At 48.4% G+C, this 24,857-nt stretch overlaps 1 protein-coding gene across 1 annotated transcript; it reads right to left on the bottom strand.

Moving 5' to 3' along the window:
- LOC122401619 (zinc finger protein ZIC 4-like) lies at positions 1–23,341 on the bottom strand. Its single transcript, XM_043403856.1, has 3 exons — positions 22,390–23,341; positions 1,653–1,822; positions 1–475 (listed from the first exon to the last, which is right to left on the bottom strand). The coding sequence occupies exons 1-3, from the start codon at positions 23,339–23,341 to the stop codon at positions 152–154; spliced, it is 1,446 nt and encodes a 481-aa protein (XP_043259791.1). The 3' UTR covers positions 1–151.
- Positions 23,342–24,857: the final 1,516 nt, after the last annotated feature.

The raw sequence follows: 24,857 nt of genomic DNA, 5'->3' as shown, positions 1-24,857 counted from the left end.
TGGTCGAAAATGTGGCTTCTCTCGATGAAACGTCGGCTCAAAGTCGAACGTCATCCTACGTGGCCCAACGCGAACATCTATAGAGATCGATCGACGCAGCGTGGATCTCGTTGGAATAACTGGTCTGCTGATCGTCGGTTCCCGACAGGAACTAGTAGGCAGTTGCTTGGTGATGCATCAGTGGGTTGAAGTGATGCGGACCAAGGTGATGGTGCGGCGGAGGCCCTGGCAACGGACTGTGCTGAGGCCCGACCGTCGGCGGCTGACAGACGTACCATTCCGTCAATTCTGGACCTCGAGCCGAAAGATGACTCGACGGTGGGTTGGCCGTGGTCGTTGTCGGGACAACCGGAGGCGGCTGAGGAGACTCCGTATGCCCGGTCATAGATAAGCTACCCCCGCTGCTGCTGCTCTCTTCACCCTCGCTCTCGTAGCCCCCTCCTATCTTGCCCTCGCCCAGGGTCATGCCGTGCACCTGGAACAAGAGGCGGAGCCTAACGTTAGACGCGAACAGGAAATTTCCTAACCCTCGAGTTTCGTTCTCGAGGGGTAGAAATTCTTCGGCTTCTCGGAGGTGGGCTTTCGAGGATCCAATATAGGAAGCTGCTAGCAGAATTTTAGCTAATTGTTAATAGATTCGGAGGACCTATGCATTTCCAAACTAGGAACCAGATCGATCCAACCTTTGCAATTCCCGAGATTTTTAAAACTATCCTAGACGTTGGTCACATCGATTGCTTATGGAACGATTCGAAAAGCATCGATCTTCCGACGCGATGTCCTCGAATGTTGAGGTCCGTAAATTCTGGCTCGTTGGTCTTAATTTACTTTTCCACGAGCCGTGGAATTATACCGCGGGGATGATCCACGGCATACGTCGGGACGTGTAACCGAAAGAAAACGCAGCTAGTTGTATTTGATCGTCGTAAGTTATCGCTTCTGAGATCAAGGGAATCACGAGCAAAAGGAGCGCGCGTTGGCTGAACCGAAGAAGCCGGGATCAGGGAGACGGGGATCAAGGCTTCGTTTCCCATCTTTCTCTCTTGCTCTCTCTCTCTCTGGTCCTTCGTTCATAATTCAGTGAGCAAATCTCGACGACTGCCTTCCGCGAATCACGGCCGGCGAAAAGCGTGGAGAAGCGAAAGGTGCTCGTTCCTATCCGACGAACCTATCGCGCACGTATCTCGGGAGTTGGCTTTTGGACGGTTCTGCCTCTCTTTCCGTCTTCTCTCTGTGCCACGGATAATTTCCTATTAAGATTCCGTGGCCGTTCGTGCATGAACCATGCGCCGGGATACCCACCCGGTAACGTCTCTTCCCACAAGCCTTTTTTTACCTCGCCTCGTGTCTACTAGCGTTTCGCCTAGCGTGAAACGAAACGGCGAACACGCGGACCCGATACACCTCGATATTGTCCGCGGAGTTACGAAAACACCAACGACACGCTGCGATCGTTTAACACTGCATTCGACCGATCAACCCTGGGTCTTCTTGGACCCTCGCTGTCCGCCTTTATACCGAACACTGATAACAACTGCTTTTAATGAGCGTGTCATTGTTTGATACGACCAATGTAAGCTAGACATTAAGTGGTCAGAGCCCAGAGTCGGCCGGTCGAGAAGCTGCTGAGGATTTTAAGATTGCAAACGTACCTTCATATGCTTGCGCAACGAGCTTGGATGGGTGTAGGACTTGTCGCAGCCGGAAACTCGACAATTGTAAGGCTTGTCCGACGTGTGGACGTGACTGTGCTTCTTGCGATCGCTGCTGTTCGCGAACCGCCTCTCGCAGCCAGAGTATTCGCACTTGAACGGTTTCTCTCCTGAAAAAAGAAGACGGGAATTAATGACTTGGTAATTGAGACGATACAGTCGGCTCGCTCGCGTCGAGGAACGATAATTGAATGCGAGCCAGAGTGTACGATTCACCCTACCTAAACACGTTCTTAACGTTCGAAAGAAACCTAAGCGATGGTTTGATCGTGTCTGTTATTTAATCGATGCAAGCGTTGATTATTTTCCGGTTGAAATTAGTCCCGGGAAGGCGGAGGGTCCGCGGCTCGTTACCGGAACAGCCTGCGAACGCGCGGTTACGATTATCGCGCGAGAAGAGCCAAGGCGGGCCGGAAAGAGGGCCGAGACACGGAAACAACAGGAAAAATATTTTCTCCGGCTTAGAGAGGAAAAAGCTCGCAGGGACTCGCGAGCTACAATAGCGGCTCGAACGCGATTACATCGTATCGCGGAGCGTTTCATCGTGATTTCTGGATATCTTGATGAGCACCGGTGGAAACGCTTCTCTCTCCCGGTGGTTCCTCTTCGCCTAGGGCAAGAGAGCAAAGATATCGAGAGATAAGGTCCCCTGCACACGAATGGCCGCCGTCGTCGGGGCGCAACGAGACCGTGTGGCGTGACTCTTATTTATTTCCACCGGAAGTTGACTGGAATATATTTTACCGTCGGCTCACACCCCCTCCTTCGCTCCCTTTCTCTCTCTCTCTTTCTGTCTCCCTGGCCGTAGACTCCCTTTTCCGGGACTTCCTCCTGGCGCTCTCTCCGAGAAGTGCGGAGACGCGCGAACAGGAAGCGCAAACTTGGCGGATTTTTTATGGGGAAAATGGTGGCCAACTTCGTCCTTTCTCCCTCCCTGCCCGAGTCGTTCCTGACGGTGAAAGAAAAAGGGGGATGCAGTCGCGTCTTGAATTTGAAATTCGCGTTAGCGGAACGTAAAAACGGGGATCCGCTGGAATGGGATATGTGTGTTCCGCGAGTACGGAGGAACTTTTTTACCGTCGAGATGGATTTTGCTTCCATCCGATTCGTAACTGTGCTTAAAAATCTTTCGTTCGATGCTCGCGATGCGGACACGATCGGCCAACGTGATTGTAAAGTGTAATCGTAGATGAAACAGGATCAAACTGAGAGATAATAAATCCCTCGACATTCTTCTGTGTACGTCTTCCGCTAGAAATACACTCGATGATAGACTATCGACCATTGTCGCAGAGAAATCATAGAAAAATGGGTAACGTTACAAGGTGGACAACATTAGCATCATTAGGCTAATATTAGTAAAACGATGCGTGCTCGTTTCGCCTCTCCTTTCGTTTGCATTCTCTAGTCGTTACCGGTTACCAGGCCGCGTGCTCCATTTTTTTTCCTTTTCCCGCGAAGGAAAGGCTAGTTCGAGTTATTAATGCGATCGGTCGTATCGCGTGAAAAGTCTACGTCGGCGCAAATAACGACAAAGAAGCGCGGTAACTTTTCGCACCGGCGCGGAGCAACGTCGTTATTCATCTCACGTGTGAAAAGCGCGATAACATTGCCATGTTCCCGTGACGTATCACCACCACGCAGATTATATTTAAATCGCTCGGACGTGGACTGCGGGTACTTATGGCAGCACCGTCATAAGAAGGCGTCTTAAATATTTATGAACCTGGAAAGATAGCGGTCCGCGCGTGGTGTCGCAGCCTTATCTGACGTTTCACATGACTGTGCTTCAACTTCGCTTGCTCGCTACCACCGGAGAGGTTTCAATGTTTGCAATTCGCGACAGATACGCGAATCGAACGCGAACGAACCGTTTCGCAAAAATTTCTATTCACCGCCTACGCGGCGGTTCCGCGAGCTCTGTACAACGAGCGTCGTAATTTGCCTCCGAAGAAAAGATTTTCTACGATTAATCGAACGATGGAATTACAAGTGGCAAGTATTCCGGAAACAACATGGATTCGGCGTGAATGGTCGCCACCCACCGATTCGCACCTCCTCGAGGAACCCTCTGGAAGCAATCGAAACGAGGGTTCCGAGCGAGGTGCCAACGACGCCCGGTTATCCCGACTCGGCATAAAGGAGAAATGTCTCCGGGTCTGGCGCGCTCCTTCCAAAAACGGGACGATTAATAACTTTTCAAATCTGTCCCCGGCAGGGTCGTGAGCCCGCCGGGACCGCTTCGGTAGCGAGCACGTTGGCAAATAAATAGCAGATAAATAAAAGCTCGCGTCTCTCCTACGTCGTGCATTCTGTCGTGCGCGCGGGGTTGCGTGTGCAGATGGCAACAATATGCCGTGAAATATTGCCCCCGACGGTCGTGCGCGAGGAGAAGCACGCGTGTGCGTACAGAGCATATAGAAAGAGCCCTCGATACACAACCGACGCACCGTCCTGCGGCTCTCCTTTCCTCGTGTACTCCACGGGATTCTTCTCTAAGGGAGACTTAACTGGAAAGAACTTTCGATCTGCTCCAAGAATTTCATGAGAATTTTATCATCGAACGATATACGTAGACGCGTTTCATCGGAATTGTTTTAGATCTCGCGTGGGAAGGGGCTGATATCGATAATGTCTGTCGTTAACGGGTGAAAATCTATCAGGAAGACGATCGTGAATTTTTCTAGACGTATTTACAGGTTTTGTACGACGAAAATTTGTCACTTTTTTACGAATAGCCTAGCATCCATTCGTGTACACCGATGGAAAATACGGTCGTGCATATACGCGTTCACCAAAGTGCGCAGTTACGAGTCGAGGAGAAACGTGAACGCACACAGACGCGTATACAAATTCAAGATTCATGGTGCACCAGGTTTATAGTGTAGTGCAGCCAAAAGGGAGCCTCGAAGAGCAGTTCCCGAAGGGCAGTGTAGGCACCGTGTTATGACTTTCAGAATGGGGAGGCACAATGGCCCAGATCCGCGCCGGATAAAATAGTTATTATAATCGTTTTGGCTACGGCTGGGTTCGAAGAGGAGAGAGAGAGAGAGGAGTACATGGGCACAGTGCGTGTGCGTTCCAATATCTATAAACGTATTTCGAGATTCGTGATACGCTTGTTCCCGAATCCGGATATTTTCCAAATAGAGAACGATAATGTACGAACGATCGTATCGGAAAAATATCGATGCTAATCAAAGTGTAAATAGAACGGACTAACGAGACAATTAATATACTTAATAAAAGATCTTGATTATACAGAAAATACATACTCCAATCGTCTATGCTATTTTGATCCATTGTTCATAATTATCAACGAACATTTATGAAACAGCTTAAGAAGGAATCGAGGTAGTGAAACGTACGTTTAAAGGAAATTCGAAGTTCGTTCTGTACAGTATACAGGTCCGGAAGATTTATTATCGATACACTTCCGTCTTGGCCAAGTTCCGAACACAGACTCTCGCCGATACGGTTCGCACCTTGAAGAGGCAGTATAAAAGCAATCTAGAATTCCATCTTTCCTTGAATGCTTCTTAGTAGGAAACTCATTGAGCTGCAGTTTTCGGATAATCTCCGGAGTGATATATGGGCGTACACCATTGTGTCGGCTTTCAGATTCTCCTCCCTCTCTCTTCGTCCATCGAAGGATAATGGATGATTTTTCGCGACCATTATACTCGAGGAGGACACCACCAGGTCCCGGGCCATCCGACATTGTTAAGAACCGTACCAGAAAACCAAACCGTCCCCACTCTTTGGGAAACCTTTCGGGGGGCAGCCCCCTTCTTCCCTTTCGTTCTTGTTCGACCGTTCCCTCCATTATCGAAGGGTTCTCGCGTGGATAATTTTCTTGTTATACGTTCGGTATTAGTGAAAACCGAGAAATCATCCCCTGTTGGCCGCGCGTCGATTCCGGCCGGCGTCGATAAGATCCGAGAAGTCGGCGAGAGATCGATCTTGGCACGGATTAGGACCATGAGATATTGGATCTAGATAAGGTCGGGGAGGTTCGCGTTTTGTAAATTGATTGCACCGTCCTGCCATCCTTCTCTCTCTCTCTCTCACTCTCTCTGCGTCCCGTTCCCTTCTTGCCTTCCGCCTCCAGCGTGATTTTTGTCCTCGTGGCAAAAGTCGAGATCGAGACGTAGATAGAGATAGAGAGATAGACGGAGAGAGAGAAGGAGACGGAGAGGGATAGAAAGAAAGAGAGAGAGGTAAAGTCTCGAGATCGGACGATCGCGCGCCGCCGCTTATGATCGATGAGCTTTCCGTGGCGGGATAAAAGCGGGATCGAAACGTGAACGTCGCGATTTAATGAAAGCTGCACGAACATCGGACACTGGGGCTCGGCTGGAATTAGAATCGGCTGGCCCGGCAGATCGTGATTGGATAATCATCGCGTGGCCGAAAATGGAAGTGTCTGGTACGCGCAATTGATTGCATCACGATTCTTGCCTTTTGCAACAGACCTCCGCGTTTGTATTTTACTACTCTTTTGTTCTTCTAAACTTCGACGATACCGTGGCGTAACGTTTTAAACGTAATTTGCTAAAAGTTAGAAACTCGACGTCTACTTTTGATAACAATGTAGTCTTAATTGTTTAACTTATACGTTAAGCAAAATATAAGTTATTGTTTCTTTTAATAAAGGTAGCAACCACTGGGGTGGGGGGTCTGTAAGATGAATGCGAGTAGATTTCCATTTACACGGATTCTTTTTTCGAAAGCACGCGAACCTGTCTGGGAAAAGGCCGAAGGAATCAAGGATGTATATAGCAGCCGGCCTGGAAACGCTTCCGCCGCGGTGAGTCGACAAACAAGGAAGGGCGAGCCTAGGCGCTGAAAACGGGAGGAAAAGTCGAAGCAGGGGAAAAGCTCGAGGTTGGCGAAAAAAAGAACCGCAAATCCGTGGGTAAACGTAACTACCGGTTGATGCGCCGATCATTCCGCCATGTTGGCTCCAAAAGGGAGAGCGCCATCGGCAGATGTTTCTTTCTCGAGGTAATTCGAGTGTTTGTCCGTTCTCTACCGTTCTTTCCATCGCATCGTCTCGTTCCTCTGCACATCCGATGGCTATGGCCTGGTACCTTTCGAGGAGGAGAACACCTTACGATGATATACTCGACCGGGAATCTCTATTGTAGAGTCGAACCACCACCTACAGATCTTGTCCAGATAAGATAAAAGGATGGCACGAATGAAGTCTTGCTGAAACTAGGCGGACCCTTTGATCCGATCGATCTCGAAAGAGTTTGGAAAATCGCGACGAGATCTGGATCTCTCTTATCAGATCGAGGCAGAAAGAAGATGTTTCTTGTAGGAAGGTGTAATAACTTTCGAACGTTGGAGGATCGATCATGGAGAGTGACACCGGATGACGTTACCGGTGAACCGAGACGGGATTGTTTCTCTTTTAACACTTTGATGGCCGCGCATCCCACGGAAAGACTATCGTTCGTAACGAAACTTTTAAATTCGACGTTTTCTAAATATTTAAATACCAGCACCGTATAATCGATCAACATTCGCGATAGAGTTTCGCACGGTTCGTCGTCGACGAGTCAAAGATTTGTTTGCCCGTTGGACGCGCGGTCCGATGGTCCGTTTCTCGGACGTTGTTCCGAAAAATCAGCGTGGAATCTAGATTTCTGAAAAATTCGGTAGCCCGGTGTCCTGCACGTAGGTGCAGTTTAGAGTCGTATATCCTTGGCCGTTATCTGAGTCGGGATGCTACCGTTGCGAGGCACTCGCACAGGCTCGCGCGGACTAAAGCGGAGAGGGCCTCTCCTCTCGCGCGCCGGTTTACACGACGTTTATACGTGTTTATGTAAACTCTGGACCGTGGAGCACACGTGTTGCTGCTGCGGTTGCTGCTGTCGCTAGCAACTAATCTTCCCTCCCCCGGCCTCCTCCACTCTCTCTTTCTCCCGCACGAGACCCTCCGTCCTCGTCCCTCCAGCAAGGAGTCAGATCAAACTCGGAGATTTTCTGAAACTGTCGGCATAAAAGATAGGGGCGCCATGGGCACGGTATGTCGGTGCCCATCTAGAGTTACCAGGGTCGGTGTGCCCGAGTCCTGCTCGGCTGCCCGCGAGAAAACAGAAAAACCTACGGATCCAGGTTCCACGGTGGCTCCAGCTCGGAACCGATCGCCAGAAAATCGATGCCTCGATCGAAACTTTTCACAGATCTTCGATCGCGAACGACACGCGTCTAGGAGGAGATTTTCAAGCGATCCGAATCGACTCTTTTCCAGGCTACCGTACGGCCCTGAGCGAAGGGAGGTGTTCCCCCGTATGCAAAGCGCGCGTTATTTATTCGTGGAAGGTGGCATTTTTTTGGACACTGACCCGCGCGTATATAGTTGTCACGGTTGCCGCGTATCTTTGCACCGATCTACCATAATTGAATATCTTCGCAGCGAAGCGGGCACCACGGACTCTTCGTCGCGTTTCGCGTAGTAGGATCCTCTCCTACGAGAATAAAAATCGAGAAGCTTGCATCGTATCGATTCAAGACACGTTTTTAAATAGTACGATCGAATATCGTGACACGGATCATTGATCTAGTTATAAAAAATAGTGTGCGTTTTAAAAATTCACGGTCCGATCTAACGATTCGTCCAAGAGCAGATATCCCGATGGTAAACGGTTCCCAAACCAGTTGAACGTTAATATCGAAACGTGGTCCCTCCCTGCACAGGTACACAAACAGCGACTGCTCGAGGGCCCTCGAAGCCCGGCATTGAGGTGCACGGTATTAGGTGCGCGCCCTTATCCCCCCATTCAACAACCACTGAAAGTCTCGTCAACTTTTGCACGGGTCACAGAGAAAACAGCAAACAGATTCCGCCGAACCCAGTTTGCCAAGATCTCTCCTTCCACCCCCCACCCTTCAAGAGAAACGAAAGAGGGCTGCACGCCGGCCAAGTTCACCCGCTTTGTCGCACATCTTTGTGCACCGGTGCTAAACGGCAGCGGAGCCACAGAGCCAGCTCGAAAGCGCAAGAGAACCCTACGGGCTAGAAAGAGACGGCCAGTTCGCTTGTTAGGGCCACTATTGTCCGCGGCCCAAGATTTTTCCGAAAGGAACTTTTCGTTCTCGATTCGAGTCGGCGAAAGGTTGCGACGCCGATCGAGAAAACTTTTCACCGAGGGCGGGACAGGGGAACAACGAGAGAGACAGAGCCAGGGGAGGGAATAAGAGGGAGTAATCGGTCAAAAGAGAACGTCGGCAGATTAGCATTTCAGGTTTCGAGAACCGGAACGAATTGTGTTTCGAGTGCTGGTCGGACGCGTACGCGTACACGGCTACTTAGGTCCTCCGCTGTCGTCCTTACCCTCGACGGTTCTTCCGTTTAGATGTTCCTTGTGTCGCCACCCTTTCTGCGTTACATTTTCAATTTAATATCGAGGCTAAACTTTTACTCGAGCACGGAAATGCTACTTGGAAATCGGACCGATCCAAAGTCTGGTTCAATGGAAATTCAAGAACTTGGAAAGAGCTAGAGTTGGAACAAAATTAAGACCCAAAGTTCCCTCCCCCTACGTTGGCTGTGGTCACTAGTGACCTCGCGGGTGTCAAGAAAAGTTCGTGATTTACGCGCGTCCAGGATTAAGCCGGGAAATCTCGTGCCGCGGATAGTCGGGAGGGTATTAAAGGAAGACGAGGCAAGGAAGGACGAACGAGAGCAAGATACATTGAATTACGGGGTAACCGCGAATCTTACGCCTCGAGGACGTAAATTTATTCGCTATTTACCAATTCGCTGGAACGGATTAAATCGCGTGAGAAACGAGAAACATTGACGGGAACCGAGTGTCAGTCTTCGTTTAACCGACGAGATTAGCGAGACCGCGCCGGGCAATAATTCAAAGTCGCCTTAAATCATTCTTACAGCCTCGTCTTGGTAAAAATCCAGTCGAAAAGTAGGCGCAGTTTGGACACCGGGGGACTGCGAGCGGACGTTAATTCGAAAACACAAATTATCGTCGACCGGTTTCTAGCTCTCGAGCGAAGGCTGCGCTATCAAAAACAATGCTGCCAGCGATCGTGGAACGCCGAATTAAACGCGCTTTAGTCACGGTTAATTTGGTTAGCCGACGTTTAGTCATTAATAGATGCTGGCGCAAGATCGATCGGTATTTATTGACTGTCGATGATTCGACGGTTTCTCGCGCTGGCCAGATCTCGTCGACGAACTTTCGTCTCCACCTCCCTTTTTAATTTTCTCTCTTTTTCTCTCTCCCTGTTCCTCTGTTCACCGCGTGTTCTGCCGTTTGGTTGCGAGACGCCCGAGGAATCTCTCCGAGTTGACGCGCCGCTCTCTCGGCTCCTTTTCGTGTGTGGGCCAGTTTTAGGCTTATTAATGAACAGACCCGGGCTGCTCGAACGATTAGACACAGGGCGTGGCGTAAAGATTGCTAAATCAGATCGCGTTCCAGACCGCTGTATCCCGTACATCCCGTGGGCGTACTATCATCCATTACTCGATCGAGGATTCAAAGGGATACAAGAAAGCTTGTCGTTTAAATGTTAGAAAAGACTAACGAAGGTTTGTGGATTGCAAGGGTTGAAACGCAACCGTCGATGTTTCGACGTGCAAACTCGTACCACGGGAATAAATTCAAGAACATCGGGCGTTTTACTGTGTCGTTTTCCACGGAAGTCGGTGAACGCCGGAAGGGTCGTGAAACTTCATACGCCGGAAGCGATCGAGGACCGGTGAGACGACCAACTCCCGAAACGGAATCTCGGGACGCGTTCGTCCGGCAAATCGCGAGATCCTCGAGTGTCTCGATAGGGGTGAGAGACACAGGACGGGCCGTGCCGGGCCGGGCCAGGCCGGCTCGCTCGTCCAGAGAGGAAAGGGGGCCAATCGGTGAACGACGGGGGAAGGATCGGACCGATGGGGATCGCGGTGGAGTGGGAGAGAACATAATGTTTCCCACAGCGCGAGGAGTTGTATATTTTACGATATGGCGAGCAATTTGACATCTCGCGCGAGGCATAATTCACGCCCGTGTGCAGAGCCGTGCGTGGCCTGGGCCCTCGCCACCCTCCCACGTCTACGTGGCAACGATAGGGCCGCGAATGCACCGTGTGCACCGTGTGCAGCGTGTGCGTGCATCGACGCGAGGAGAACACGCGAAAGGGCATGAAGGATAGCTGTGCACGCGGGCACACGCACTGGCACGGCGCAGCGCAGCGGACAGGTACGCGCGCGCGTCCGAGCGCATCGAAACCATTACAGCCCGAGAACTCTTCGTGAATATAACGCGAACGGCCGTGGATCCTTCGATACGTTTCTCATTTTTACTATCCCTCTTTCGCCCACTTTTCATCAACAACCAAATTACACCCACCACAAACCAGGCTAAATATAAAAAAAAAGGAAACTTACATCGATAACATTGAATCAGTGTTTTGTTATATGTAGACTGCGGATGTTTAAGCATTTATGGGAAATTTTAATTTCCAAAAAGCTACGGAATTTAGTTAATATGCAAGAATATAAGAAATACTTCAAGTAAGGTACAAATTATTATATCTAGGGGTTGAGACAACACTCTACAAAGCTCCAATTTCATTAATTTTATTAATAAAAATATGAATTTGCATGAAGATCCGCAGTCTAGTTGTATTTAAGGTCATATTTCATGCCCAGCAGTTATTCGATCGTCCCCCTTGTATAATTTTAAATCGATAATAATAATAATATCTAGACAAGAATTCGAACGTCCTTCGTAAACGAAGCGACGACGCGTGCACAATGACTACGGTATAAATGCTTCCTGAGAAATAAAAAAAAAATGTAATCGGTAATTGGTCTAGCCAGTGACAAATGGATATAGAACACTGATGTTGCAGCGGATATTATTTGACTCTTGATCGTATCTACGTCGCTCTTTCCATCTACCGATCTTGTCTCGCAAAACATCGTTTACTCGAAGAAGAATATAAACGCGGAAGCTTTGCTCCAATCTTTCCACCGGCTCCTCATTTATTCGCGTCGGTTCGACACAAGCCTTTTCGTCGTTGATACGCCGTTGGCGTGTTCGCGTGTCGTTTCATGCTGCAAATTTATTTATCGCAACTTTTCGCTGTCCGACGCGCGATAGTTCCCTTAAACCGTTTTTGCGACTCCAAAGTGATTAATGTTTTGCGTTTGGAGGTTCGGCTTCGTTCTCATTGTTGGCCGTGCTAAATTATTTGTCGTCCTGCTACGGTGCAACATGATTTATGTACTAGGCTCGTGAAAAAAGTCACGTTCTTACAGAACGTATTCTCCAACTATCGGGTATTAAGATGAAGTAAAGAGAAATTGATTTTCGAACCCTTAATTAAAAATTAAGGTAAGACACTCGGGAGAAGGAGAGATCGGTGAAGATTGTTATGAACCAAGTCGCGATTATTTTCCATCTCTTGCACGGAGAAGTCGGTTGAAACACATAAATTCTTAATTAAATTCCCATAGTAATCCTTTCACACCGTTTCGCGATTCCCCCGCAAGCTTCGCACGGACCAGCTGGCTCTTCGATCCTCATTCACAGTTCGCTACGCGTTTCACAGTTCTCCGGGTAAAGCATCCTAATTAGTCGCGAACAATGCGCAATCTGCGGCATCTATACGCGGTACCGACTGATTCTTACGCTTTGCTAACAACCCATTCTGCTCATTGTGCCGGCAACAGACCATAAATTCACGTAACGCCAACAGCGATTTTAACATGTGTACTAGCAACTCGCTCGATCGTTATCTCTCGCTTGACACCGTACTTTCCAGAAGCGAACCCTCATCAACGGGGGATTCGTTGAACATTTTTCCAAGATCGGCCGTAGGCCATGCGATTTCGTGAGCACGCCTCGACGTTACGCAATCCATTAACCCCTGGTTCTTCGACTGTTCGCGTCGGGAGCGTGTCAGAATTTCGTACAAGAAAATTATAATGTGCCGTACGGCCTCTGATAATTCTTCCGTCCGAGGGCACACGGCATCGAGTTACGAAATTAAATTATAATACGACGCGACCGTGGAGGGCCCAACTTGGCCCGAGACGTCCTAGTATTACTACGGTTTTTGACGAGCCCTTCTCAGGTCAGTCCTCCAGGATCCCGTGGGACAGAGAACGCAACGAGTTGCCTGCTCTTCGTGTTTCTCCGATTGGACGTACGTGGAACATCGACTTTTTAATCCTACCGTACAATTAATTGAATGGCTAACTCGTGATTCCTCCAGCGACAAATTATGCTCGGCATCGGCCACTTACATAATTGACCCGGCCTCCAGTAATAATTCGCTCCGACGCGATCCAGATAAGCGTGTTCTTTACGAACTAGATTCGTGGCATTCCTGAGATACCTCTTCTCGGTATTCCTGGTATGTGCGCCTACTCCAGACTCTCAAGAATTATTTCGATTCCGCTAGGTTTGTTTTTTTAATATCCTCTACGCACCCCCCGGAACTCGAAATTCTTACAAAAAGTAGGCGATGACATCGGGTTGGCAGAATTCATGGATAAAACATTGGAGTACGGTAGTTTGGTTCGAGAATAGAAAACGCTTTGACCCGACACGACGGCACAAATGACCACTACGTACTATGTCGAATTACCATCCGGAACAAATTTGGAGTATCGTGGTCTCAGGAGCGTCAAAATCGGTGCCAAAAGTAAAGAGGACCATCCGGCGAAGCTGGTACACGCGAAACCGTCTCTGCGTGTGCCCGCACTAACGACCTATGTAAATGTTCTATCCGTTATCCTTGTCCCTTATCATTTTATCCTCCTCCGCCAGTGATTTCAACGCGGAGGAAAAGAGGGAAAGAAAGAGTGAGACAGGAAATCGAAGGGAGGTCGAGGATGAAAAAGGAGAGGGCCTCGAAGAAGAGAGAAGAGGGTCCAACATTCCAGAGTCCGGTCTCGACCCGCGACCCTCGCCCCCTAAATCATCCACCGCAGCTAGGCCGCAATTCCGTTTTGTTTTCTCCGCTCTTCTCCTCGTTCCTTCTTTTTACGCTACCACTTTTTTTATTTATTTCTCCCCCTTTTTCGACCTTTCCTACCAGACCACGGAGACAACCGCTCGACCCTTCTTCTCCTTCGTCGTTGTTGTCGTCTCGTCGTCGTACTCCTCTTCTTCTATTTCTTCCTCTTCTTCTTCTACTTTTGCGTCTTCGGTGAGATTTGACGAAGAGAACTGTGGGAAAAACATATCCTGATCCTGAACGAGTGACAAACCGAAACGACGACACGGTTCGACCCAACCTTTGACCCCCGCTGACGCGTCGAAATCTCTTCGAAGACAGCAAACAGGTTTGGATAAGCAAGGGATACGGTGCACCGATAATTGCATCTATCGAGAGATTCGATTCGATATTCTTCGTATCACGGAACCGAGAAACACGCAAACCGTAAAAAAAGGTTGCTCCAGTTTCGAGGCGCGAAGGTGGGAACTCGACACTAGCAAACCGTCAGAGAAACTAGAAAGACACCGAAAATCGAGGAACTTGTGGGTTTCTCGTGTTCCGGGTATCGTAAACGATACGCCTATTTTTCCCCTCTGCGGCTCGGAACAGTTCGAAAGTTCTCGCGAACCCGAACGCGATGATCCGGATATCTGGTGTCCCGTGGCATCGAGGAACGCGCGAAAGAAGCGCGTGGTGCGGGGCCACAAGGTCTCTCCGCCCCTAAGAGGCAAGTGGAATCGTGTGCGAGCCCCGGGAGTCGCTCTGCTCTGTCCCCCGTTCGACGCCGTTGCCATTTAAACGGCACAAAAGTATAATGTTACGGACACTCGATATTTTCTCGATGATCGTCATTGTATCGCGGCTGTCTTTAGCGCGCGGCGAAACGCATTATTCCCTCGGAGCTACCGTACCCGCGGTGGCAACCCGCCGAACCAACTCCGGAATGATTTACCCCGTCTTCGGTTACCCGATCGTCGCATTGTTGCTTCTCTTAGGATAGGTAAACGGCCCTCTTCGACCAAGATGCCCCCCTCCCCCTTCAAGTCGACGACGTTGCCCGAAATATCCATAAAAATTCATTTAAAAATAACAAATTGTTATTAATTTTGACGTTGTTTGGTTAGAATATATCATCTTTTCTTTCCATCGATCCTAAATTATTTTTAATACGCGCAAGGGTTGTAGAATCGTATCCGGACCTCTCGATCTGTATCTTAACTCGTGGATTCGGAGGCTCGAAATTTTTAATATAACGCGAGATCTTTGCTGCTTAAATAACCGGAGAAATATATCACGTGTTAACGGCAGAGCGGACCAGCGATTATAGGTAAACCCCGGGCGAGCAGACTTTTTCGAGGATGGCAACGCACTCTCTGCAAACAGAATAACACGCGGTCACTTAACAGCGTTTAATTTCTCGCCAGTATTTTCCCAACGCCGCCAGTCACTCTCGTCTGTAATCCACGCTCCTGCCACGTCGAACGATCGAAATGGAAGAGAGGAGGGACGAGAAAAAGTTCATCTCGAGCGGAAGGGAGAGACCGGAGTTATTTTCTTGTCGAACGGCCCATCACGCGGAAGATAACCAGAAATGTTTGATTTCTTTTTCCACCCTCTCGCCCCGTTCCCCGTTGTTTCGACGTCTCCATTGCACCTACGCATTTACGTCAGCACGTGAAAACCCTCGCGATAACAGATTACGTGTGCTTCGGACGCCGGATTTAATCCGCTTTCCAGGGAAAATGTAACCGTACGTCTAACCGATAAAATAATAACCTGCTTCCGGTGCCAAGAGTTTTGATCGTTAGCAGAAACGTATTACCAAAACTGCATTTTCCTGCCGGGTATTAAAAGAGCAAATCTATATGACAGATATCGTAGTCTCTGGACCAGAAAATTAAGTTCGTACGTGGGCGAAGATTTACGTGGAATCGATCCATTTTATTGGACATTGCTGCTTCGACGATAAAATGATAAATAATCGTTTCTACGGGATTCCATATGAACTGTAATCGTATTGGGATGTGACGTTGGATCACGTATAGATCTTTTACCGTTACTAAAACTTGGAAAGTGACCAAAATCGCGTCCCAATAAGATCAGATTTGCGTACCCGGAGCGTACCGGTTACGTCGGAATCCTTACTCTGGTAGCCACATGTCGCGTTCGTTGACAATTAGCGTCGCACGGTTTCGAAGACTTCTCGTCAAACTGTAGAACGTTAATGAGAAACCTGTTTGTCACGTTCACCGTTCCGCGAAGCGTTCATTCAGCCCACTCCCCAAGAGGCAACCACGCGCTCTTGCAAGGTCCTCTTCAGCCATCCTCTCATGAACGATCAAACGATTTGCGTTAAAAATTACGACTGCCGATAACACGAGACACGCACCCTCTTGGTAAGGTTCATCGCGTCGCGATTCAATTTTCGTCTCGAACGATCATTATCGAGTGAAATTGACCAGTCGCGAATCCTCGAGCGATCCTGACTCAGATTCCTCGACTCCGACCGAACAGACAATTGACTAATTTTTCCACGATACGATAAACTCGCTGGAAAACGTACCAAAATAAACGTCAAAGTGTAAAAATACGTGTTACGTTAACAAAACATCGGAAAGAAAACGATTCTGCTCACTGATCGATAAATGCGGAGAGGGAAGAGAGAGTGTAGCCTCGTTATTTTTTCAGCTGACTGAACGAGAGTGGCAAGCTGCGGACGCAACTCGAATAGGGTGGATCGACGCAATAATTAACCAGTTTTGTTTTTGTAGAAGCCAATCAAACGAGCCGTTGTATCTATTATCAAGCTGCATCGCGGGTTTCGTATTTAACGGTGTCGTCTCGTCAACTGCGTTCACGTCGCTTCCGTCGTTTCGATCGCCATTGCTTGTCTATCAAGCTCGACGCGCACCATTAACTGTATCAACAGACGCTTCCGGCTTCGACGGACGAGAGAACGGCCTTCCTACTAATTCGCATTTATTAACGCGAATGGAACACCTTCTTTAACCGCAGCCCTCTCTTTTCGACTACCGGGACTATAAAAATATATTTCATTTTGTTACAAGTTTTGCACTCCAAATTCACTCTTTTCCAAATTAAATTCACTGGCTGTAGAACGGTGAATTTATAGCGTAAAAAGGTAAATTTTTAGTGCAAAATCAGTATACGGTCGTTCACGATGGAATAGAGTCGTTCGACTTTGAACCATGATCGCAGACAGGATCTATTGGCAGGTTGAATCACATATGGTCAGGAATGGCTAAGTGTTCGGACGGTTACGATGGTCCGAAAGTGCCTCGAGGGCTAAAGAGCGGCACTGCCTACTACCGGCAGCTTGCGTTTGCAACAAATCTTTCAGTCTAAATCAGTTTCAAATAATATACGCGGTCTGGTGCCCTCGAGCACCGCGGTGCAGCCAGAACAGAGCCGCCGATTTCAACGCATGAATCCTCCTTTAATGACCCTTTGAGCTACCAACGTCTGGCTACCGTACAATAAGATTCACAAATTTCCCGTGTCAGCTGTTCGATCTCTTCATTTTGACGAAACCAAGTGAAGAGATCTGTCATTTAATTACTTTTAGTTACAATTTTTTATCGACGAGTCCGCGGGAAAGCCGTTACCCTTGAAACGAATGCGATTCCAGAGACACGTTTCCTTCAAAACGCCTTGACAGAGCACATTTCCGGCAAGCCATATCCTGTTTCACGTTCCGCGCTGTCGAAGATGAGCGAGCACGCGGTGTCGGTCGATCGATGAAGGTGTGGGCGGTGAAATAACAAAGCCGTGGCATAAACAAGAACCCGGGGTGGTTTTTTATTGGTGGCTCTTTTTCGAGGTGCAGGCGCGAAGGACTGTCTCGTCCTTATCGACCCGCAGGCTTATCCTTGAGCTTTTCCACGGCGTTTCCCGCAGTGACAATTCATACAGAAACTCCCTCTTCTCGGATACTTGGTACAAAAAATACTATTTGATACCTCGACGTTTCTTTACGAAGTTAACTAACTTTCCACTGGTCAATCGAAGTACTATTTTACACTATGCTTGGTTGAACGTATGAGCAATGAATTTCCAAAATTAACGTGACAAATGATGTATAAATTAGAGAGATCCGATACGAATTTTACTCTATCGATTAATAATTAAAATACAATTTAAAGAAGCTATACATTCGCAAAGTTAATCAGAGCGAATCAATTTGACCGGTGTTCGAACGACGTTGATTTACGAAACAAACCATTGTACTGGACGAGTTTTACTTGGACAGGCATTTAAAACTATACCAGTTAATACGTGATGACTGTAAAAGTGAGTACCCGACAACTGATGATTGTCGTCGTTGTATCCGAAAGCGGAAAGAATGTTCTGTGCGTGTACGCGTACCGTCGCGTCGGTTCGAGTGGATCGTTTCTTCGACGCGTTTTATCTCCGAATCGAAACCTCTCGATCGAATCGAGTTACGCGAGTCCGTTCGTTCGATCGATCGATCTTCCTTACAGAAAGATTTCGATAACTTGTCGGTACTATAATCTCGCGATCGAGGCACTATTTGCGTCTTGTCATCGTTCGTAAACTGTTGGATCGAAACGCGTAAAGATATTTTTGACAATTCGAAAAATTCGTGTTTCTCTTCATTTATTAACCTAATTATCCCAACATTTTTTAGACAATAATTTACACAAAAAATGAACGTTAGAAGAAGAAAGATTTCAAACTTCGATATAGTGTAACTCTGTGAACGTCACAGGCTTATCGCAATAATGTCTCTGGCTTTCCATATTGGTCTCGCGTAAGTTTGATCACGCATCCCGATTTCGATCTCGTGGAACACCGCCATTAGTTATCCAGAGACTTACACTGTTCGCCGGAACGGAGCCAAAAGCTTTACGGCATCGTCGATCGTCGACGATTTCCTGCCAGTGGTTCGCCGAGCAAATATCGCCTCGCACTTCCTGACACTTCTCTTTCCTTTCTTACGCTTCTTGCATCGATAATCTAATAGTCGATTTATGTTAACCCTTTGTATTTCAAGAATTATTTTCTATACGAACGACTGTTCTTCCTCAAAAAATTTAAAAACGTTTGCGTCACTCTAAACGAAATTTGGCTGCGAAGGGTTAATCTCACGATTCGTCCATCGCGAAACATTGAAAAGGGAGCGATAGTGTCTCGTTAGGCTCATTTACTATAACGCGAATAGAGAATATATCTTTGTGCAAACAACCGCGAAGGAAGGGAAACTTTCAATCGTTCAGTTTCGTCACCAGAGAAGCCATTTACTCGCACGGACCCCCTTCCTCCTCCGTGCCATCCTCGACACGCTCGCCCCTACTTAACGCTTATTCCACAACAACCCCCGTCGACTCATCCCGTATCATCCCCTTATTCCACGCGTCTCTGACCCTCCGAAAATCCTGACCAATGGCGCACAAGTCGGGGGAAACCATTGTCAATCCGACCAATCGTCACGGCTCGCACCACGCTCACGCGAGATCGCCTCGACGTGTTACAACGCTATTCTTCTATTTTTTTTCTCTTCTCTCTTTGCGCGTCTCGTCCCTCTTTAGCCGGAGGAAGGGAGCGCGTCTCTTTATAATGCATATCAATTTATGCCTAATGGCTAACACCGTTCCGCCGGGTAGCATCTGCGGATTAATAGGAACGCTTCTTATCCGGTGAGTTTCAATCGCGCGCCCGCACGATCCGGCCCGCTTGCGATAGAGAAAACGAGGGTTTGAACGTGTTCGTCGGTGGAGCTTGGCCGATTAGCCAAACAGTTAGGAGTACATATAACGATTCGAATAAAAATTTAGTTAGGACAGGTTTCAGTTTCCTTTGTCTGGTTTACATTACATTATCCATATTTTTATTTATCCTGCCAAACAGAAACGCAGAAGCTCTGTAACAGATTCGATCGAATCGTTGGGATTAGAGTAGTATTTGTAGTGAAGAACTGGAATATCAATTTCGATTGGAGCTGAACCGATAAAATTATGTGGATTCCGTGTTGTAAAAATACGAAGAAACTCGAATGAACGATGGAATATAATTTCCGTCCACGGAAGTTGTTGCATAACACCGGTTAATTCGCGCTAACCAAAATATTTGTCCTCCGCGTTTATGATAAAACAAAGAATTCCTGCTCGAATCGCCTTTGTGCGTCTCGAGAACGTCGAAACAGGGAGGTAATAAAGGGGCAGCGCAAGCATACACACGCGTGAAACGGGGAACGCTCGGAGACAAAGCGTCAAGCCATGCGTGGAGCGTTTTTTGAAAATGCCAATTTATTCCGAAAGGGGTTGCAAGAGGGCTTTACTCGCTCGCCGACACGCAACTAAATGAATCTTAATTGATTTCTCTCTCGGCTAAACTTAAACTTCAATACCTCCCCAATAAAATTCATCGCTGTTTTCCATAAACTCGTTTATCGTCGATCTTTGTCCCGCATTCTTGGTTAAATATTTCATCGAGTTGTTGCTTATTTTATTAAAAACAACAGCTAACCAAAAGACAACACCTAGTTTATATTTTATATGCAAACGAAACTTAATCGCACGTGTTATACAGTCACTGATACAAAGGGTGGCTAGATGATGCGCGCATAATTAAATCCCTGTGAACGGAAATACGTGCAATCTGGAAACGCTGGAGGTCTTAAATACGTGATTTCATCATCCGAAGTCATTAACAAGACGATATTGCGTTCCCGTGGTCTTTACGCATGCAACATGTAAAAGGCAGTCTTCGAATTAATCCTAAAGTACCACACTGGGATTCGATACATCTGCTTCCTCCTATTTAAATTTTTTCCAACCAACGATAATTGAGTTTCTATGCAAGTAGAAATAATTTATGTTGATCAAATGAGAGATGCTTCACGCTTAATATCTATGTATCAGGAATTTAAATAGTAAGTTCATTAAATCTACAGAGTTAAGTAGTGCAGACTGATATTAACTAGACAGGAAATAAAATACACGCTATATCGATCGCGTCTTTTTCAAAAGTTTTGTAACCAACTTGTTCCCTGGTAATTACCTTTCTAGCCAGAAATTAGGGAATAACTAGTCCACCGGAAATTATTAATTACCCGTTCATTCGAATATCGTTAGATCCAAGAAATGGAGAAATCAGTCTTACAGCACATCTTTATTACGAAAATATATAGAGGCGTACTTGCTATGGATTAGAATTGTTGTTTAATATTTAAATGCAAGATACAGTGAAAGTCTGTTTTTAGACCTAACCTCGATTAACAGACACCATAACTACACTAAAAGCAAGAAGAGCGGAGCAAGGTGAGGCGTGAATCGGTTCGCCCGCGCAATGGACCACACGAATGTAAAACTGAAGCTTGCCATTTATGTTGAGAGTCGGTCGAGGATCACGAAAACGCGGCGGAGCGACAGATGCATTCGCGGTAATGGATTCGCGCGTCGCTCGTTTTACGAGGCAGCGTTAAAACCGAATCCGAGTCCGAAGTGGAATGAAATTGAAAAAAGGAACGCGTGCCACGGTTCACGACTGACATTAAAACTACAAGGTGAAATTAGTAGCGACTGTCCGCGGAGGAATCTCGTAACAGCAGCCAGCCCCGAAAATGAAAGCATCTCCTGGCCGGTTAGACGGCCGACGTTCATCCGTCGGGCCCCGGCCAATCGCGAAGGCCGGTCGCCGGTCACCGGTCGTCGGTCGTCGTTCGTATATAAGTATGTAAATACATTGTCCAGGGACGCGGGCATAAAACGGCACGATATATGGCCCGGTAATTTCTTAATTGCGCCCCGAAAAATTCTTGTCATCGTAAAGAGTCGGTTGATTATATTGAAACGACTCGAGGGCGCCGAGGGCGTTTCGTGGATGGAAACGACGCGACCAAAACAAGACGCTGGTGGACGGAGGAGAGGCGAGACGGAAATACGGCGATAGTAAGCGCTCGCGCGCCTTATTTATGCATCTCCAGAGCAACCCTTCGCTCGATGGAAATCGACCGATTTTGCCGGAGATTATTGCTCTTCTTTGTTCGTCCAATGGTATAGGTGACCGTTCTCAAATTAATCGACCGCTTCGCCCCTCCATCCATTTAACGACAAGAATTCTGGTGTGATTCATGGCGTAGGATTCACCGCGCGTTACGTGGAGGCAATTTCGTTCGAGCACGACCGTTCCACGGCTGATCGTGGATCGCCTAGGAATGCTTCGACCAGATTTCTGGACATTACGACCCATTCGTTCGTGGAATCGGTGGCACGGGGCTGATTCGGATCAGTGAATGACATGGTTTACAGGGGCCAGACGTGCATAATACCAGGGAATTCGAAGCATTCCACCAGTTAGTCCACAATAAATGTTAGTGCTCGATAGATGTTACGAGAGAAACGACGTTTCTCGATAATTCTATAGAATTGTTAAAATTCATGCTCGTCGAAACACAAGGTACAGACACCTTCGTGACATTTTGCACAAATTAAATTCGATCTTCCAATGCAGTTAGGGCTATTAGTTTCGTATGTTTAAACGATACGATATTTGAAATTACCCCTGGGGACTCGACCCTTAAGAAACGACATTGTGGTAACCACGATACTGACCGAGCACCGATACTACGTACGTGTCAACTTGTCCGACGCAACTCGGATAAAATCGGAGTAGCAACGAGCACTAAACGCGATCGAAAGGTAAAGAATAGATGGTGACTCACCGGTATGCGTCCGTTTGTGGATTTTGAGATTTTCGGACCTGGCGAACACCTTGCCGCAGCCGGGGAACGGGCAGGGGAAGGGTTTTTCGCCGGTGTGCACCCTTATGTGATTGACGAGCTTGTACTTGGCCTTGAAGGCCCTTCCGTTACGCGAGCAACCCTGCCAGAAGCACGCGTGCGTCGTGCACTCGGGTCCGCCCACGTGCTCCACCGTGAGGTGCGTCACGATATCGTGGAGGGAGTTGAAGAGTTTGCCGCACAGCTTCCTTCCGGGTCCCGGCGCGTCCTGGTCTACCCACATGCAGGACATCTCCTGGCGTTGACCGCCGGGCACGCCGCCGGGAACCCCGCCGCCGGTCCCATTGCTCCTCATGTACCTCAGGAAGGCGCCGTGGGGATGGTGACTCGGGTGACTGACGGCGGGATGTTGCTGATGATGGATCGAGGCTGGCGTCAGATGAGGCGCGCCCAAGTACTGGTGATGGGGCGGCAGCCTCGAATCCTGGGGATAATGTCCAGGGTAGTGACTCGCTGCCAAGGGATGCTGGCTCGGATGATGAGGGAACTGCTGCATCGTCGCGGGCGTGCCGTCGTGGTGCAGCGGGGAAAAGAGGCCTAAGCCGCTCTCGGGAGTGGTCGGGTTCGCGGTCGCGTTGAACTCGTGTTCCCGACGCAGCAGAAAGTCGCGAGCCGCGTATCCTGGATGATGGCTCATATGATGGCCCATGTGCGGTGCCATGTGCGAGGCCGGATGAGGATGATGAGGTGGGTAGCCTTGAGGGTGAAAGTGGTGATGTTGTTGGGACGGAGCTTCGCCCGGGGCCGGTTGCACACCTGCGCCAGGATCCGTCGATCCTCCCGTTGCTCCGTTACCGCCGGGCGACAGTTTTATGCCCAGATTGGCTAGGTGGTGAGGGTGCGAGGTAACCACGTCCAGGAAAGTGTTCATCATTATGATCGACGGGATGCAATGTCTCGAAATCAGAAGAACGGGATACGTTCACGTCGTGCGGGACCGCGTCATGGATCTCTCGCGTCCTTCCGTCGATCCCTTCTATAGTTTACAAAGTTCCAACGACAAGATAAATGATAACGCTCGAACGAACAAGAACGCCCGCGCACTTGATTATCACTGGTAAGTACACTGTCTATGCAAGACACACTATCTTTCGAGTTCACTGTTCGTTGCTTGTCGTCGAGCGGGCCAACACCGTCTATTTATTTTGGTCTTACGGAGTTATCCTTGTTGTCCGGAAAGTCGCGTAGCAGCTATCTTCGATCCAAATTCTCAAATTCACGAACACTACGCGAACTTTAGTCCCACAGTTCCTGGAACATTATTTTGCTCTCCCGATGGCCTCGAAAACAGTCCGGTATCGCGCGTACGTGACAGTCCACGGTCGCGCGTCGAACTCGCTCAAAATCGACTGACGTTTCCGATTGTCCGATCACGGCAACGGAAAGCGACGGACACGGTGACGACGACGATGACGAGGAGCACGAGTCACGTCAACGTCCTCCAACGCACCGAAGAGGGAGGATGAAACATCCGTGGCGTTCCTTGCTGCGTTCACAGCGGGACTGAGAGTAAGGTCTGGGCTCCCGCCGAGGAGCAACTCGGCCGATTTCGGCGTTTACGAACCTGCCCTCTCACTTTGTTCCGTTCATCGCTTGCCCGTTCTCTCTCTCCGTCCTCGTTGCTCCCTCTAAGGCCGCGCCATCCTTCTCGAGACCTCTCTCTCGCACTTCTGTACCTGGAACAGCCTGTTCGGGTACCCTCGTGCGACTTCGACGGCCCCTTTACTGGAAACACCCTTTACCCCCACTGTGGCCCGAGAGAAACACCGTGGTTGTAACCACAAGCTCCACCAGTGGCGGACGTTCCCCGGTGGATACCAGCATTCCATTGGTGGCGATGGCACTGGTGGACCTAACCGGGATCCAGCAATTGGAGCCCCGCTTTCTTTCCACCTGACCTCTCGCCAATCTAGCCAGTTTTCATGGGCGGGATACGCTTCAGAGCGCATGTCGCGACTCCGCCTTTACATCGACGCCCATCGTTGTAGGATGGCCACATGGGCGTCGCGACGTCAACACCCGACGATATACCGCGTAGAGTCGCCGTGGCAACCTTTCGATTCCGTCTTCTTCGATGTATTTTCCGGGTTTTTTGGGGAGATCTTAGTTTTGGAGCTCGTCAAGGTATTTGGAGTACACGAGATACTTGAAACTTTTGGAGTTAGGTACATTGGAGTAGAGAAAAACAGATGTTTTCGGAGACGTTAAAAATTGGAGTATACTTGCAGCTCGAATTGCTTGATTGATAAATAAGCATTCATGCGACCTGAGTCGAGGACCTGGAGTTAGGTACACTTGCTCTAGGGTATTGAAAATTGGAGTAATATGAAATGGAGTAATATAATGTCGGAGTGCACCATTTAGAGCACACAGGAATTAGATCGAGTCAG

Source organism: Colletes gigas, unplaced genomic scaffold (genome assembly GCF_013123115.1).
Source record: "Colletes gigas isolate AHSC1104 unplaced genomic scaffold, ASM1312311v1 Colletes_gigas_Sc00026, whole genome shotgun sequence".
Taxonomy (NCBI): domain Eukaryota; kingdom Metazoa; phylum Arthropoda; class Insecta; order Hymenoptera; family Colletidae; genus Colletes; species Colletes gigas.
The sequence above is the reverse complement of the archived record's forward strand: the minus strand, read 5'-3'. Positions and strand labels throughout refer to the sequence as shown.